Genomic DNA, 19,359 nt, shown 5'->3' with positions numbered 1-19,359 from the left:
ATGCCTACAAAATGTTATACTGAAAATTATATCTCCTCAATTATAAGGGATAGGTTTGAGAGCTGGAGTCTGGGGTACGTGAATTTTTAAAAGATTGATAGCTGTTTTTCATAACTGTACTTCAAGATTTTTGGCTTAAAAAAACCCCAACCCTTTCCCTTCTGTCATAGAATTGATACAAGTATTGGTCCCAAGGTAGAAGAGCAGTAAGAGCTAGTCAATTAGAATTAAGTGACTTGCCCAGGGTCACATAGCTGGAAAGTGAATGAGACCAGATTTGAACCCAGGAACTCCCAGTTCTAGATGTGGTTCTCAATCTATGGGGCCACCTAGTTGCCACAAGATAATTGTTTTTTTTTTTCTGGGAACTATATCTTACTTTATTCATTTATAGACATTATTTTGAGAAGGGGAGTAGTAGCTTTACCAAAGGAGACTGTGACACTAAAAAAATTAAGAATTTCTGTTCTAGAGATACCTTCAAATAGCAAAATGAATCATTTATCAACAGAATGGCTAAACAAATTCTAGTATGTGATCACAACGGAATACTATTATCCTATAGGCAATAATTACTATAGGCAGAGAATTATGGGAAGACTTTATGAACTGAAGCAGAATAAAACATGCAGGAGGAAAAAAACCTTATACAATGACTAGAGCAATGTAAATATTAAAAATAGTAAACCAAAACTAAATGCTATCTAATTACAATTACCAAACCTGGCCTCAGGGAAGAGATGAGAAAATGATTCTCCTTCTTATTAGTGGAGAGGCAGGGTACCTACCACTCTTATGGAATGGGACATGTGTTTTTGGACATGCTTTAATGCATCAGTTTTGGTGAATTGCTTTTTCTTTTTTAATCTTTGACACAAGAGAAGGCTCACTGAGTAGGGGAGGAGAACATACTAGAAACAAACAGACTGTAAGGCAAAGAGAGCATCAGTAAGACTGAATCCATACATTGACAGAAAAATAAAACTTAAAAAATTAAAGGAAATGGGTAGGGAAAGATAGTAGATTTTTTTTGTCAACCACTATGATAAAAGATTAGGATTTGTTTTTCTCCTATACTGATTACAGATTTTCATGTAAAGTTAAATCTTGTAGAATGATATTTTTCTTCATAATCTACCAATGCTTTCCCCCCCCTTCTTAGTGAGTGACAATTTTATTAATACAATTTGAGTTCTTCTTAGCCCAGGGGAGAAGAGGAACTGGAATTGGCTTGGAAGTAGCTGAGTTAAAAAGAATAAGAATTCCATACTTGTGAGAAGTAAAGGAAAATTCTCAATTAGAAACTATGAGTTGTTGCATATCTAGAGTGTTCCTTAGAACATAGGTTATATAAATTGGAGTGGTGAATAAGAGATTTTGAAAAGAAATTATGACGAGGCAGCTAGGTAGTTCCATAGCTAGAAAGCCAGGCCTAGAGATGAGAGGTTCTGGTTCAAATGTGGTCTTAAACATTTCCTAGCTATGTGATCCTGGGCAAGTCACTTATCTCCAATTGCTTAGCCCTTATTTTTTACTGCCACATCACAATGTTGATTCATATTGAACTTATAACCCCTAGATCTTTTTTTGACAAAATATTGTCTAACCACACCTCTTCTCTTTAGTACTTGTGAAGTTGATTTTTTTGAATCAAAATTTAAGATCTTATACTTATCTCTACCAAATTCCATCTTCTTATATTCAGTCTAGGGCTACATCCCAAAGGTCAGCAGACAAGAACCCATGGCCAAATTTGTCTGACATATATTTAAAAAAATGTAAAAACATTTTTGGCAGTTAGGTGGCATTCCAGTATTTTTGTCAAGAAAACCCAAAATGAGGTCATGAAGAGTTGGACAGGACTGAAGACGACCGAACAACCAAAAATATTCTTAGTCATATAAAAAACAACAACAACAAGTAAGAGGATTCAGTCTGTGGTTCATATTTTGCTGACCTCCATCCTGGTAATATTTTTTTTGGACCATGACCTTTGCCATCCAGTGGTTTTATCTATCAATTTCTGCATTGTGCCATCTATACCTATGATGAGCATATCATCTATGCCTTTATTTAAGCCATTGATTAAATAGGGATAGTGATTTCATTGCCCTGGGAAACTTCCAGATGAGGATACTCTCTCAGCCAATGCAGATCAGTACTTTTCCTGTAATTTATAGTCTTAGTGTTACCTAGGATCCTGAGTTATTTGCCTAGAGTCACCCAGTCAGTACATGCTAAGGCAGCACTTGAACCCAGGTCTTCCTGGGTTCAAAGCCTGTTCTCTGTTCACTATGCAGTGCTGCCACTCTTTTACTACACCATTGCTAAAAATATTCAATAGTGCAAGGCCAAGTGAAGATCCCTGGAATACTCCAGTAATATTTATTACATGGAGTATGATATGGAGTATAATTCTCCAGTAGCATTTATAAGAAAGTAGAGCCCCTGCAGTTGCCACTGCATTATTAACGACCACTCTTTGAGCCCAACCATTTGGCTGATCCCAAAGTCATTTTGCGTTTTAAAGAACCATTACAAGTTTTTCTTGTCATGTATTTGTTCACGTAGTTTTGCCTCCCTTTTCATGGATTTTGGTCTAGAAGATATCTTTGATTCCATCTAGTCTAGTTTCCTCATTTTATACCCAAGGAAACTCAGCCACAAAGCAGGTAAGAGATCTAGTTGCCCCAAACCATATATCTAGCAAATGGCAGAGCAGAAACTCAGAGGCCCTATCTTTGAAAATACTCAAAAAGATTTCTTGAATTAATTTCAAATTTGTTAATTTATACTGCTTTGCATCATTATTTAAATGGGCACATAGTGGAGTGCAGTGGATATGGTGCTGGGTTTGAAGGCAGGAAGACCTGAGTTCAAATCCAGTCTGGGACACTTTCTCTCTGTGTGTTTTTGGGCACGTCTGTTTGGCTCATTTTCCTCTACTGTACAATAGGGATGATAATAGCACCTACCTCACAGGGTTGCTGTGAGGATGAAATGATATAATATTTGTAACTAGTTCTTAGCTTGGTGCCTGGTACCAATAGGAACTATAAATACACGACAGCTACGATTATTAATATTTTTTGTTTCATGTTTGTATATTTTGTTTTTCTAATGAGATGTTGAGCTCCTTAATTCAATTCAACCAAAATTTATTACAAAGTTTACTGATGAACTCACGGGTCTGGATTAAACAATTTATTAAGTATCTATTGTCTATGTAATGTTTAAGAGGAGGGACCATGGTGGTTTGGAGTCAAAAAAAGGCTTAGGTTGAAATGTTACCGGGTGAGCTTTGAGATCATAGGCATGTCATTTACATTTGCCGAATTTATCTGTTAAATGAGAATAAATAATCCTGGCAGAGCCTTCCCCTGTATCCCTTTGATAAGAGGATCAAATGAATGAAATAACGTATGAACAGTGCTCTGTTAGCCTTAAAAGTGACAAATAAACGTCACCTTCTCAATATTATTTGCACATTTTTAGTTTCTCTTCTAGAGCCTGGCACTGAATTAGTTAGTAGTTGTCTTACAAACACTGAACCGAGCTGCCTTTCCCAATGTTAGTTTCTAATCCCAAATACTTTTACTGCCTTCCACTAGCTTATATTACGCAGGTAGTCTATCCAGAAAAGCTTCATGTTCAACAGGACTTTGCTTCTAGTTAATTCCTGAATAACAGGGACTTCTCGAAACTGAGCTACCAGGGAGGAAATATTGAAACCAGTATAACACAAGCCCTGGAAATCGCCCTTATTTCCCAATGTAAAATTTCCTAACCTTAAGCTACACAACATACATATTAACATTTTTTAAATTGTAAGAGCAATTTCACAATTTTCAGTTAGGTAATATCACCCTAGACTTTCTTTAGAATTGAAAGCAAACATCCTGTGGGGACAGGCATCTCCATCCTTAAAAAGAAGTTTTTAACTCCCCTAAATGATTTTCACCTTGACAGAACTGGCGAGGGAAACTGGAGGCATTTTTCAGCAGAAGAACCAGCTGGTTGGCATTCTGCCTGCTTCAAGGGTTCGCCCTTTCCCTTTTCCCCAAATTAATGCATCTGGGAGTAAAATACAAAGGATCATAGCTCTAGAGTTGGTAGGGACTTTAGAGACCATCTAGTCCAATCTCTTCATTTTATAGGAATGGCCTGTGAAATGGCCTCAGGAAGGGGCAGCTAGGTGGCTCGATGGATAGAGAGCCAGGTCTGGAATCAGGAGGACCTGAGTTCAAATCTAGCCTCATATTCGTCCTAGCTGTGACTATGAGCATGTCATTTAACCCCAGTTGCCTAGCCCTTACCATCCTTTTGTCTTGGAACTGGTACTTCTATGAATTTAAGATAGAACAAGAGTTTAAAAAATAAAGAGGCCCTGGGAACTGAGACCAGGAGTGGTTAAGTGACTTGGCTAGGGCCACAGAAGTAGTAAGCAACAGAATCAGGATTCAGACCTAGGTACTTTGACTTCATTTGTCAGAATTGCTTAGAAGCAGCGTATAACCACACAAACACATTAGCACGCAATCGTTCTTCCTCATTTTTGCAAGGTGCTCTGACTATAGGGGCTCAATAAATTTTATTGTATGAATGAGTGAATGAATGAATGGAAGAATTATGCTGGGAAGTGAAATAGCAAATGCATAAAACCTTGAAAGGAGAATCTGAAAAAAAGCAAATGAAAGTGGTAATCCAGGTTAGAATCCAAAGACTTCTAATATCTTGTTGACTCTTGGAAGGATCAAGGGAAATCATCATTAAGAAAATAACTGTTTCTCCATGTAGTTGTCAACCCTCTGTAATTCATGTGAATCTTGTCTAAATCAGAACTGGGGGTTTTCAACCAGTAAAGTCATGATATTAGTCTTGAAGATCTCTAAGATGATTTGCTGCCATGCCACTAGGGCTTCTTTACTTTTTTGATGTTATAGTCTCCTTTGGCCATGTAGGAAAGTCTATAGACTCCTTCTCAAAACAATGCTTGAAAATTCATAAAATTAAAAAGGATATCAGTTATATTGAAGATGTAATTTTCCCTCCATCTAAGTCAGTGATTCCCAAAGTGGGCGCTACCATCCCTGGTGGGTGCTGCAGTGATCCAGGGGGGCGGTGATGGCCACAGGTGCATTTATCTTTCCTATTAATTGCTATTAAAATGTAAAAAAATTATTTCCAGGGGGCTAAGTAATATTTTTTCTGTAAAGGGGGCGGTAGGCCAAAAAAGTTTGGGAACCACTGATCTAAGTTCTGCAGAGGCATTTTGAGAACTCCAGCTTCTGGTACTTCCACAATGACAGCTCTCCTTCAAAAAGGTTTCAAAATGTGGAATGATTTTATTTACACAGAAAAAAAGAGATTACATCTGAGTACATGTGGAGGAGAGATAAGAGACTGTCACCACCTTGGGTTACCCTCTCTTTTGAACTAGAAAACAGTTTCATTGTTTCTATGGTTCTCCAAAAAAAGTTTTTAACCAAATATTTATATTAATAGATCTTTTCAAGGAAATATTGTGGGGTAGGTAAGGAGGCTCACTTACTATAGCCCAGAGACAACATTATTTTAGATTTTAAATACTTGAGGGTAAGGAGCAGGCATTGTATGAAGTAGGTAGTAAATAAGGAGAATGCAAACTCCTTAGGAGTGAAGATTGCTTGATTCATTGTATAGTTACTTTTGCTATAATATGCCATATGTATTCCTAAAAATCATTGTTTTATGCAAAATTCAGCAATAAAACCATGGGACTTATGGAAAAAATGGGGATAGCCCACACCCACATACTCTATCCCCCAAACTCCACCTTCTGCCATGGCATTGTGGAATTAACAGGGAGGAACCTTCCGTTTTCTCCCTGCCACAAGCTTCCCTTTAGCCCATAGCCATAAACTTTGCCAGCTGGTATGTCAAGTGGATGGACTCCACTATTATTTCCTGAAGTATTTATATATTTTTTAACCATTTAACATGTGTAAGATTCATCTGCCATTTTTATTTGGTCCTCATCTTTTTTGTGTGCGTCACTAATGAGATTAAAAAAAATTGGGACTTTTAGAAAAAAAATAAATTTCTTACCCCATCAGAAGTATAACTGAAGTCCTTCTTCAACACATTAGGATTACAAAAATTTTGTAGAAGAGCCATCAAGCAGAGCCTGTCCCAAGGATCTGTCACTCGGCCTCCATAAATTATTTCTCCTGTCAAGTAATATATTGCTTCCCAAGGAATTAATACCTTTTCTTTCATGAGAATTCCTAACATTTTGATCGTGACCTTTTGAAGAAAGGGTTAAATTAATCCATCACTTTCTTTTAAAATGTATTTATTTCTTTAAATATCTTTACCTTCTGTCTTAGAATCTATACTAAGTATCGATCCCAAAACAGAAGAGCAGTAATAGCTAGATAATTGGGGTTAAGGCACTTGCCCAAGGTCCACAGTGAGGAAGTATATGAGGCTAGATTTGAACCCAGGTCTTCCTGATTCCAGGCCCAGCATTCTATGTACTGATCCTACTGTTCCTAAATGTACTTCTTTATTTGTATGTCCTTTTGAGAGAGAACCCAAAGTTCTTGAAGAGTTCTAAAGGGTAAACAAGAAGAAGATAGCAAGGGCAGCTAAATGGCACAGTGGATAGAATGCTGGGCTTGGAGTCTGGAAGACTCATCTTTCTGAATTCAAATCTGGTCTTAGATATTTACTAACTGTGTGACCCCGGGCAAATCCCTTAACTCTATTTGTCTCAGTTTCCTCATCTACAAAATAAGTTGGAGAAGGAAATGGCAAACTACTCCAGTATCTTTACCAAGAAAACCCCAAAAGGAGTCATGAAGAGATGGCCATGACTGAACAACAGAGTATTTTCATCTCTGGGGCAGTATTCCCTGGATCCTTAATGCATTTAATGTTCTGTTTGGTATAGATTTAGGTAATTATTTCAACATGGGGAAGTGGAAAGAGCACTGATTTGGGAGTTAAAAAACGTGGTTTTAGATCTGCCACTGAAACTACTAGTTCAACCTCAGGTACTTAATTTCATTAGTCTGGGTCCCAGAATGTTCATCTGATGAGTGAGGGTGTTGTAAGAGATCACCTTACCACTAAGCTCTCTTCAAACTCTAAATCTACGATATTATGCCTTTGGCACCACGCTATTACCCTGGGAATGTGACTGTCTCATGATTGAGGACAAATACTTAAAATCTGATTGCCATTGCATTTGAGGCATTAAGAAAGAATCTCTTGGCAAAGAAGGAATATTTCAATAAGTAAATGGGAACTAGTGGCTTACATCTATAGGCTACTTTATGAAATCACAAATAAGATGTCTGGATGAGATTTTTTTTAAAGCAAATGAAACTTAAGCATCTCACCATTAAGAACAGTTATGTGGTTTAAAGAAAAAGATGAATTTAATGAAATAATTCTTGTGGTACAGGAGAGGAGGGAAGAGGGAGGGAGAGAGGAAGAGATGGAGATGGAGAAGGGGAAAGAGGGAGAAAGAGGGAAGGAGGTGGAAGGAGGGGGAGGAGAGAGAGGGAAAAAGAGAGTGCATGACAGTTTTGGAGGATTTGGGTTCAGGTTCTTCTTCTGACATAAACTAGCTATATGGTCATGGGTAAGTCTTTCAGTACCTTGGACAACTTTCTAAGACTATAATTTTATAAGTGAATTGTTGATGTGCACCTTTGGAAGTTCTTCACACTAGTTAAAACATAGGTCTGGATATATCTTCCTTCCACCCCCCCCCCAAACAAATCCCAACCTCAAACCAAAACATTCTAACCAAAAACTAGAGTATCATAACTTTAGCCAATCCATAGAACTTGTATTAACAGAGGGGATTAGCACTTTAAATAACCCTCAAACATTTAAATTATGTCTAGAAGGTATTATTTTTTCTCCTCAGGTTGAACTTTTAAACAATTGTTTTCTCAAAGTATTAGATATAGGGGATAGAGCATTGGTGGAGTCAGGAAGACCTGAGTTAAGTTTGAACTCAAACATTTACTAGCTAAGCAACCCCATGACAAATAACTTAAACAACGATTGACTCAATTTCCCGACAATAAAATGGGGATAATAATAGCACACACTTCTCAAAGTTGTTATGAACCCAAACCTAGATTTTCTAACTTTAAGTCAATTCTCTTTCCACCAATCCATGCTTCTTTTAAAGTGGATAAATAAGTTGGCTAAATTATTGGAAGCTTATTTTAAATTTATTGGCTAAGTTACTGAAAACTTGAAAATGAAAACCCTTAAAAGAAATGGAAGGTTCTCTGTGTGAATCATTTACCAATTATTCTATTAGTCCAAGGCAATTCAGTACCACTTAAACACTTGAAACTTTTTATTATTGGGAACTACAGAAGGTTAGCAATAGAAGGCACCTTGAGGATGATTCTAAGCCAAAAGACTCCACATGAAAATTATACCTGAAAAACCCTCTTCCTGTTCTCACTAAAAATGTTATTTCCAATAGTAAAAGGCTTTTTTGGTGCTATTAATAAATGAAATATTATTTCAGCTTTCTCTTTCTTTTCATTTTCTGAATAAGATTTATAATGTATAAAATTATTAGTACAGCAGTACATTTATAAATAAATAAGATATATCATTTATAAATATCACCCAATCAAAATCCCGGTAGCCTCTATAACACTCTCTTTCCATTCTCAGGGAGTTCAGTATCTGGTTCACACTTTTCTTCTCCTACCCTACTTCTGTCTTTTCCCAGAGGACTTTCATATACATATTGATTCTCTCTCAAAAACCTTAAACACTTAGCTCCTTATCTTATTCATTTCTTGTGACCTATTTCTCCCCTGTATATGGCCATAATCTATCAGCTTTCTTCTTTTTCCTCTGCCTTTCTTTACTAAACACTATTTTTTAACTTTTCCTCTTCCTTTCTTTACTAAACACTATACTTTAATTTCTGTGACCTTCAATCTCTTCATTCCCCAGTTTTGTCCCTTGCATTAGCCACACTCTCCTCTTTTCCTCATCTTGACCTCTTTGTCAACCAGTTCAGCTCTACATTGTCCCTGTCTCTTGAGTCCCTGACTCCTTTATCACATTTTGGATTATGCCCTGCCAAGTCACAGTCTTGGATCATTTCTATCTACTATCTTTGCACCTATATGCATGCTGAACAAAAGTGAAGGAAATCATGCAACTTCTTACTGATTTGCTACACATTAATGGACCCTCATTGCTGCTTGGCAGTCCTTCTTATGAACTCACTATCCCACTTTACATAGTGGCTCTTTTCAGACTTTTTCATATCTCTTCAAACCTCCCTCCCTCAACTCTCTCAGCTGAGAACCTTGCCTAAAATTTCACTGAAAAAATTGAGTCCATTTGCTATGCACTCTCCTCCTCCTCCCTCATCTCACATCACTCATATAACTTCTTCTACTATCTCCTCCTTCACTTGTTACACATGAAGAGGTAGCCATTCTCCTCACCAAAGCAAACCCTTCTACTTGCACAAGAGATCTCCTTCCATTCTGCCTTCTCCAGCTGATTGCCTTCTCTTGTCATCCCCAGTCTAACTTATCGTCAGTATCTCAGTATCTATGGCTCCTTCCCTACTGCCTACAAACATGCCTGTGTTTTCCTCATCCTCAGAAAAAAGAACCCTTACTTAATCCTTCTCTCACTGCTATCATGCCATATCTCTTCTGCTCTTATGGCCAAACTCAGTAAGGTTGTCTATAGTAGGTTCCTCTGCTTTCTCTTCTCTCACTCTCTACTTTACTCCTTACAATCTGGCTCCTAATCTCATCATTCCATTGAAACTGCTTTCTCCAAAGTTACCAGTGATTTCTTAATTGCTAAATCCAATAACTTTTCTCAATCTCAAAGAGGTCTGTGACCTCTCTGGAGCCTCTGACACAGTTGATCACTCTCTTCCCTTTGATAGTCTCTTCTCTTTAAGTTTTTCAGAGCACCACTCTCTCCTGGCTCTCTTCTTACTGGACTGATGATTCTCAATCTCATTTGTTGGAGCCTCTTCCAGACCACACTCTCTAACCATAGATATCCTTCAGGATTCTGTCCTGGGCCCTCTTCTTTTCTCCCTCTCTATTTCACTTTATTTGGTAATCCCCACAGTTTCCATAGATTTAATTATCATCTCAGTGCTGAAGATTCTCAAGTTTACCTATTTTGCCCCAAACTCTGCTGACCTCCAATCTCATCTCTCCAACTGATTTTCAGACATTTTGAATGAAATGTCGAGTAGTCAAAATATTCAAAACTGAAATCATTACCTTTTGCCCTAAAGTCTCCCCCTTCCTAACTTCCTTCTTACTTTTGAGGACAATGCCATACTTCTAGTCCCTCAAGTTCACCATCTTGGTGTCATTCTTGATCCCTTACTATTTCTCTGTCCCCCCCCCCCCCCCATCCAATCTTGTCAAGGTCTACTGATTTCATCTTTGCAACATCTCTCAAATAGGCTTCCTTCTCTCTTCTGAAATTGCCACTACCCTGGTACAGTCCCTCATCTCCTCACCTCTATATTACTGAAATAGCTTTCTGGTAGCTTTACATGCCTCAAGTCTCTCCATACTTCAATCCATTCTCCATTTAATCACTGAAGTGATTTTCCTGACTGTGAAGGTTTGACAATACTGCCTTCTTCCCCTCAATAAACTACAGTGGCTCCCTACCACCTCTAATATAAAATATAAAATCCTCTATTTGGAATTCAAAGCCCTTCATAATCTAATTCTCTCCTGCCCCTTTAGGTATTTTAATATCTCATTTCAAGAAATGTATTCAAGTCCAATAACACAAGCCTCCTGGCTGTTCTAAGAATAAGATGCTCCACTTCTTTATTTTGGGTATTCTCTTTGACTATCTATCCCCCATGCCTGGAATGCTCTCCCTCCTCAACTCTGCTTTCTGGTTTCCTTTAACTCACAATTAAAGTCCTACATTTTAGAAGAAATCTTCCCATTCCCTCTTAATTCTAATACCTTCTCTTTTTAAGTAATTCTCTATTTATACTGAGTATAGCTTGTTTGGACATATTTGTTTGCTTGTTGTTTCCCTGTTAGCTCCTTAAGGGTAGATCTTTTGACTCTTTTTGTATCTCCGATGTTTAGCACAGTGTTTACCACATAGTAGGCACTTAATAAATATCTATTGATTCATTGACTAAAACTTAAAACCACAATATAATTTTTGGAAGACTCAGTATTTACTGGTCTATGTCATATTCAGTGAAAATCTTAGGGAAATAAAACATTTTTTTGGTTTTGTGTTCTCAATTGTATGTGTGGTTAGGTGAATAAAATGTATTAGAGTGCTGGGTCTGGAGTCAGGAAGATCTGAGTTCAAATCTGCCCTTAGACACTTACCATGTAACTCTGGGCAAATCATTTTACCCTGTTTGCCTCAGTGTCCTCATCTGTAAAATGAGCTGGAGAAGAAAATGGCAAACTACTCCAGTATCTTTTCCAGGAAAACCCCAAACGAGGTCATGAATAGTAGGATATGATTGAAACAATTCAATAACAGCAATAATTTTATAGTGCCTGGATAGATTGATTTTGGCATCAAAGAAAGATTAGGATCTTATCTTTACAAAACTTACCAAACTATACTCACCTCCAAGTCTGATGTACTAAATTCATAAGGAATATTCCAGCCTAATGTTCCATATTTTTTTCTTTCATTGACTACAGCATTGAAGAAAGAGAGGCTGAATAAAAGTTTTTTCCATGATGGTCCACACTGATCATTCTCAAATATCACTTCTGTTACCTCTCCACTGCCATGGTACCCAAACGACTGAAGGAGATTTGCCTTCACGCTTTGGGGAGATTCTACTGTTATCTTTGAAGAATGATAAATAAAAGCAGTATATGAAAGTAGCATTTTTCATGCTCTTAGATCTAAAGTTTATTTATTTATTTTTGGTATAACAAAGATATAACTTACTAAGAAGTGGGTAGCCAGTTTCCTTCCAACCCTTAGAGGGCAGGGACTATATTATTTTTTATATCTGTATCATCATCTAGCACATTTTCAAGCATACTATAACGAAATATAGATGTTTTGAATGAAATTTACAGGACTTAGTGACAGATCAAAATCTTGGTTTATATGTTCATGTATACACAAATATATGTATGTATATGAAACATTTATGTGTATGTATACACACACAGACACACATCATACACACATATACAGATCCTGAGGATTGGCTCAACTCTTGTTGCCTGAAAAAGGGGTAGAGTTGCTAAGAGGGTAGAGGTAGAGTTATTTTGGTTTCAAAAATGATACATCAGGATCCAAACCCTGTCTCTGGAGGAAAAGGCCCTTGAAGAAAGACTTTGGGATGCCAGAAGAAGAGTCTGAGAGAGATGACAGATCGTTGGGCTTACGGCAGTTGCTAGGTACCCTAATTCACTTGGGGTGGTATGGTTTGAGTATAGCGGGAGAGGTCCTCAATTTCCAGGAAAGCTGAATTAAAATTAACTCCTGGGTCTGTCAAGGACCACAACCGTTCTCTCCCAGTGCAATTTCCTTCATGCTTTCTCTCTTTTTTATTTCCCCATGGCTTTCTCCATTTTTGCCAAAGTTTAAAGCAAACACTAAATTCTCACTTCTTCAGATGATAGCCAGATGTATCATTGGCCAATTTTAGTCAGTAGTTTGGTGGATTCTTTCATTAAAAATAATTTTCAGATGTTTCTTCCACTGGATTCTTTAGCTACACAAACTAAATCTTTTATCACTCTCTAGACATAGCTAAAGTGAAAATCATGAAAAGGGGACTAGGTATAAAAAAGATAAATGAAATCCATTGAAAATTCTAAATTATAACTTTTTTATTCAATACTTTCAACTCTGTCTTTAATTTTATAAGCTCTGTAAACAATAATAAAAGCAATTTCTCCTTGTTTGCTACTATTAGATTGTCATCAACATGAAGTTAGGGCCAGGGCTATGTTAAAGATAGCTTGAACTGGCTCCTGGGATCTTTGTTAAATTTTCAGGGAGAGTATTCCCAATTGGCCAATCAGCAAATACTACTAATCTGCCCTAGATTTATTGCCTTGTGGATTGTCTTCTATACTTAAGAAAGTGATGGAGAAAATGCTAATAATGCAAATGAAATTTAAAAGTGTGGCCTATATACATTTTCCTTCTATTAAATAAACATTTACCACTTTACCAACTTGTTCCTGCCTTGGACCCTTTCTTATATAAATTTTAATTTTCCACAAGTCAGCAGAGCATTCTATATACTAAAGGCACTGAATAAATGTTCTTTCCTCCAGTCACATTCAGGTGTGTTAATGAGTTAATTAACTACACAAATTAAATTAATTGCATAATGGCTAAGGCAAGAGGCAAAACCAAGGGCAGAAATCCTGTCCAAACTGAATATTCAGTTCTTAATAATTCAGAGTGGGACAGTTAGGTAGTGCAATAGATAAAGTCCTATAGGGGTCAGGAGTCAGAAAAACTCTTCTTCTTTCTTCTCAGACACTTACTAGCTGCATGACCCTGGGCAAGTCCCTTAACCCCATTTGTCTTGGGTTCCTCATTTATAAAATGAGCTGGAAGAAGAAATTATAAACCTCTCCAGTATCTTTGCCAAAAAAAACAACAACCCTGAAATGAGATCAGGAAGAGTTGGTCACATCTGAAAAATCACTGCATAGTAATAATTCAGAGTATGCCATAGTTATGTGAAATATAAGGAATTTAAACTGTAAAGGGGCCAGGATCCAATTTTTTCATGTTCTTCTTATTTCCCATGGCTCTTAGTAGAATCAAAGCTCCATATCCTACTTGCTAAATGACTGACAACCAAACCCTCCCATTATCTTGACTCAGAGTTATGAATTAAAAATCTTTAGCATTCACTGGGCTCTTGTCAATATTTAAATAGATATTTAAAAAGGTTGTTCTTAATATCTGAGAAGCATCTTAGCATAGGAGGATTGGCCTTGGAATCCCAATAGAAAGCTAAGTTCAAATCTTGCCTCTGACACAAATTAGCTGCATAACCCTGGCTAAGGCACTTTCTTGTGTCTTTGGAAACTTCTTAAGACTTTACAAGTTACAGGCTATTTTCTGGTCTGTATTGAAAGAGTGATGAGGGGAGTTTTCACATCAAGAATTCCTCACAGTCTGAATTTCCCTCTGTCTTCTGCAACAACCCATAATTCTTACCTTCAAACTCTTCTGCAGAATGGCTATAGGGAAGGAAGTGTCCGGTTTTGAGCTTAACCACAGTCTAAAATCGCTGTCTAGTTTTGAACCATAATCAAACCTGCAAAATAATTAGTTTGTAAATATTATTAACATGAAAAACAAAACGAAAGAAAGGGTTTCACAGCATTGTTGTGTTAGGGATCATTTTTATATTAAAAGTCTTTCTTATTTGACTTAAAGTTACTTGCTAATATTCTATGTCTTCCCAAATTTTAAGAACTTAGAGTTTCTTTTTCTTTGCTTAATTTTTCCCTAGTGAATTTCCTGTGATTGGTAATCCAGAACCTATAGGAAGAAGAGCCTGGGCATTACAGCCCTTTCTTGTAGGGGATAACGAGGCTGCTACTTTTTAGAAAAGGATTATCATTCAAGTATGTACATCAGGATAAATGGCAAGGTCTAGTTGGTACTCAGTAGAGTGCTGTCTGGAAGACATATCTGATATTTTACCTAGCTACTTAAATTCTTTGCTGGGTGATCAATATTATTGCTGAATTGATAGAATGATACCATTAAACCAAGTCTGTATATGGATGTGTGTTGGGGTTGGGATGTGTGTGTCCAAGAAAGGACAATATAGTTCTCATGGGTGATATGGTTTGATTGTGGTGGAAGAGATCCTCAATTTCCAAGAAGTTGAATTAGGATAAAGAAGTTCTGCATTTTTTATAAATTTAAATCTGTCAAACAATATGCTATTAATCCCGGACATTGATTGTTTTTCAGTTAAAGACCAGTCACCTAAATTTCAGCTATGCTAGTGTAGGTTACAAAGAATGAATTTTTGGAAATTTTCCTTGAATTCTATGTTTGAGAAAGTGGGTGGAACTGGAGAGGTGAAGAGTAGGTTTTTGGGACAGGACATAAAGATACCAATAAGGGCACTTGGTGCTAAAGTTTGAAGAACAAATATAGGAAATAATTTTAGTAGCTACAGAAGCACCTGGGGATATTGAAGGGCAGACAAATAATACAATTCATGCTCTTTTTTCGTCATAAAACCTTATATGATCTTGTGGTCGACCTGAATGCTTTGTGATCTGATGTTTTAAATGACTACTGATGATACTTTCATCTGAGTAAACTTTAAATAAGTAAAAAAATCTAAATGAGCTGTAGTATCCCAGTGATACATTTGATAAAAATAGTGGATATATCACTCTTAGAGCAGTCACTTTTCATTATTTAAGGATAACTCAGTTATCCCATTGCAAACTATTTTTACCTTTTTTTTCTTCTTAGAAAACATACTTAGATCACTAATACAGATTTACATTTATTGTATTGGATTTATCTTTCACTTTTTTAAACAATGAATTTAATTTAATATTTTGTACTGGATAAACGAATTTTAAAAGCACTCACAAATCTACAATGGCACAAAGTCTTGGCATAAAAGATGCAGCAAGATGGCAGTTCTGGAGGAAGACCCACTGGCCCTTCATTAGTTTTGCCTTATATATGATATCTTCTGCTTTAGCAGCCTGGCCACGTCCCAAAGAAATCATGTTTACATGATCTGTACTTCCTCTAATCTCTTGTGCAAATCTCATCAGGAGAGTAGTTGGGTCCATTCCTGCATAAAAATTTTTAGTATTAATTTAGTTCAATTAATTAAATTAAATCAAACTCAATTCAATGAAAGACTTACATTGTGTACTTACATTATGCTATAAAATACTATGCTGAGTACTGGGGATACAAAGATACTTTTAGATTTCTTTATCATTAATAGTCCATTTGATTTCCAAATTTTTAAATTCTCCAATTTAAGTTCTCCAATTTTTATGATTTTCCTCTTTTGTGATTATTTTAGATTTATTTGTTGGCTATTTAAAAAATGTATATTATGCTCATCAATACTCCCCTTTTCTGTTTTGTTAATATTTATATTTTACAACTGTAATTATTTTTCTTCCTAAAGATTGCATTAGCTGCATCCCAGAAACTTTGGTATGTTGTTTCATGATTCATTTTTGTCCACATGATTATCATTTATTTCTAAGATTTGTTCTTTGACTCACTTATTATTTAGGATTTCATTGTTAAATCTTCATTTTAGCCTGGTGAGCTATTTATTGTGTAATGGATTGTGAAGGATCTAATTACTATTTCTGTCATTTTACTTTTAATTTCAATATCATGATGCCATAAAACACGGTCAGTTTTTGTCAAAGTTTCATATGATGCTGAGAAATACATATATTCTTAAAAAAACCTTTACCTCCCATCTTAGAATCAACACTATGTATTGGTTTCAAGGCAGAAAAGTGGTAAGGGCTAGGCAGTGGGGGTTAAATGGCTTGCCTAGTTAGGGTCATACAGCTAGGAAGTATCAGGTCATATTTGAACCCAGGACCTCCCATATCTAGGTATGGCTCTCAATCCCCTGCATCACCTAATTGTACCAAAATACATTCTTTACCAGTCTTGTTTAGATGATATTGTCATAATTTATCTAGCAATTTGGCCAGTTCTCTGTTTTCTCTCATGTTTATCTTTTCTGTTAGATTTGTATAAAAGAGAGACAGCCAGGTAGCATAGTGGATAGAGTTCTGGGCCTGGAGTCAGAACCTGGGTTCAACTCTGACCTCAGATACTTTCTAGCTGTGATCCTAGGCAAGACACGTAAGGGTGAAAACAATTGTATAAAACCGAGAGAGGGACATTAAAGTCTCCTGCTATTTGTATTACTGTGACATTTTTAATGTCAGTTAATTTTTCCTTTTTTATTATGAATTTAGTTTTAGATGGAATATTTAGAATATTTAATATTGATAATCATCTGTCTATGGTTTCTTTGAGGGTTCCGTCTTGGAGTCAACACTGTGTATTGGCTCCAAGGTAGAAGAGTGGTAAGGGCTAGGCAATGGGGGTCAAGTGACTTGCCCAGGGTCACACAGCTGAGAAGTGGCTGAAGCCAGATTTGAACCTAGGACCTCCTGTCTCTAGGCCTGGCTCTCAATCCACTGAGCTACCCAGCTGCCCCAGTGATTTTTTTTTTTGGGGGGGGTCTGAGAGCATGATTGCAACTCCTGATTTTTAAAAATTTTATGTTATCCATTGTAAATTTTATTTTAGCCCTTCATTTTTCTTTTGTTATGTCTTTGCTTTATAGGTATATTTCTTGTAAGTAATAGTTTGTAGATTTTGTTTTCTTATCCAATTTGGGATTTTGTTGTTGTTCAGTTGTATCTGACTATGTGACCTTGTGGATAAAGTGTGTGGTGTTTTGTTGGAAAAGATATTAGGGCAGTTTGACATTTCTTTTTCCAGTGTGTTCCTAGTTTACAGATGAAGAATTGAGGCAAACAGGAATGAAATAACTCACCTAAGGGCATGCAGCTAGAAAGTGTCTGATGCTGTATTTGAATTCAGATCTCCCTGACTCTAGGTCAGTAACTCTATCTGCTCTATCTCCCAGCTGCTCCATTCATATTTTAAGGTAAAATAGTTATATTTATGTCTTCTTCCATTTGTCTCATATTTTATCTCAATTAGAATTTTTGTGTGTCTACAAAGATGACTAATAATCATAGTAATTGACATTAAAATAAAAAAGCTTACCAATTGTAGAAGTAGTGGTAAAGGAAAGGAATGAATAGATGCAAGAGATATCATGAAGGAAGAATGGAAGGGACTTGCCACCATATTGGAAATGGACTCCAAAGAAGAGCCAAGATGACCTTGAGATTTCTAGTATGACTAATTGTGGTCTCCATGAATAGAAATAGAAAAGTTAAGGTGGACTGGGCAAGTTTTTATTTTTTTTAAAACCCTTACCTTCCATCTTGGAGTCAATACTGTGTATTGGCTCCAAGGCAGAAGCGTGGTAAGGGCTAGGCAATGGGGGTCAAGAGACTTGCCCAGGGTCACACAGCTAGGAAGTGTCTGAGGCCAGATTTGAACCTAAGACCTCCGGTCTCTAGGCCTGGCTCTCAATCCACTGAGCTACCCAGCTGCCCCTGGGGCAAGTTTTTGACAAGTTGCTCTTTAGATGAGTGGGAAAACCCAGAAAGGAATAGGAAATTGGAGATGAGAAACTAGTAAAGAAACATAGGAGAAGCTAGTAATCTGACAACATACATTTGTTAAAAATCTTTAAATATGCCAGTATATGGCCCTGAACAACTTGTTAAATGTCCCAGGTGCTCACTTATGTTGGTAGATGAAGTTTTCTCATTTGAGAGTTCCCTATATTAATGAAATAAGGCATAGGCCTTATTCCCATACTTATATGCTAGTGGGAGGCACCGAGGACCCAAAGATTAAAAAAAATACAATACTTGCACTCAAAGAGCTTAGAGTCTGGTGTGTGGGGTGGGAAAAAGAGTGCTTAAAGTGTTGTAGGAAAATTTGAGGAGAACCAGAACATTTTCATTTTAGTGGCATCATGGAAGTGAGTGGAAGTATTCCAGGTGTAAGTGAGTTTGCAAGAATACAGAGGCTAGATAGAATAGATTAAGCCTGGAGAAAAGGTGGAGGTGCATTTTGGAGTCACACTATTGTAGAGTCTTTAAAGGTCAGGCAAAAGAGTTCGTATTTTATTCTAGAGGAAATCAGAAGCCATTGACATTTTCAATGTATGTGTTTTTTTTTAACATTTATTAATATTCATTTTTAACATGGTTACATGATTCATGCTCCACCTTTCCCCTTCAACCCCCTCTCCAGCACCCCCCCACCCATGGCCGATGCGCATTTCCACTAGTTTTGTCATGTGTCCTTGATCAAGACCAATTTCCAAATTGTTGGTAGTTGCATTGGTGTGGTAGTTTCGAGTCCACACCCTCAATCATGTCCACCCCGACCCATGCGTTGAAGCAGTTGTTTTTATTATGTTTCCTCTCTTGCAGTCCTTCCTCTGAATGTGGGTAGCATCTTTACCATAAATCCCTCAGAATTGTCTTGGGTCATTGTATTGCTGCTTGTACAGAGGTCCATTACATTCAATTTTACCACAGTATATCAGTCTCTGTGTATAGAGTTCTTCTGGCTCTGCTCCTTTCGCTCTGCATCAGTTCCTGGAGGTCTCTCCAGTTCGCCTGGAACTCCTCCAGTTTATTATTCCTTTTAGCACAATAGTATTCCATCACC

General features: G+C 36.9%; 1 protein-coding gene across 1 annotated transcript in view; it reads right to left on the bottom strand.

Moving 5' to 3' along the window:
* DNAH14 (dynein axonemal heavy chain 14) overlaps nucleotides 1-19,359 on the bottom strand; it is a 374,871-nt gene that overhangs the window by 15,877 nt on the left and 339,635 nt on the right. The window contains exons 66-69 of the mRNA XM_044674970.1: nucleotides 15,628-15,838; nucleotides 14,221-14,320; nucleotides 11,638-11,865; nucleotides 6,088-6,285 (exon numbers count right to left, since the gene is read on the bottom strand). Coding sequence (XP_044530905.1) covers nucleotides 6,088-6,285; nucleotides 11,638-11,865; nucleotides 14,221-14,320; nucleotides 15,628-15,838 — 737 coding nt within the window. The remainder of the gene's footprint in view (nucleotides 1-6,087; nucleotides 6,286-11,637; nucleotides 11,866-14,220; nucleotides 14,321-15,627; nucleotides 15,839-19,359) is intronic.

This window comes from Gracilinanus agilis, chromosome 4, assembly GCF_016433145.1.
Source record: "Gracilinanus agilis isolate LMUSP501 chromosome 4, AgileGrace, whole genome shotgun sequence".
NCBI classification, from domain to species: domain Eukaryota; kingdom Metazoa; phylum Chordata; class Mammalia; order Didelphimorphia; family Didelphidae; genus Gracilinanus; species Gracilinanus agilis.
Note: the sequence above shows the minus strand (reverse complement) of the source record. Positions and strands in the feature narration are given on the sequence as shown.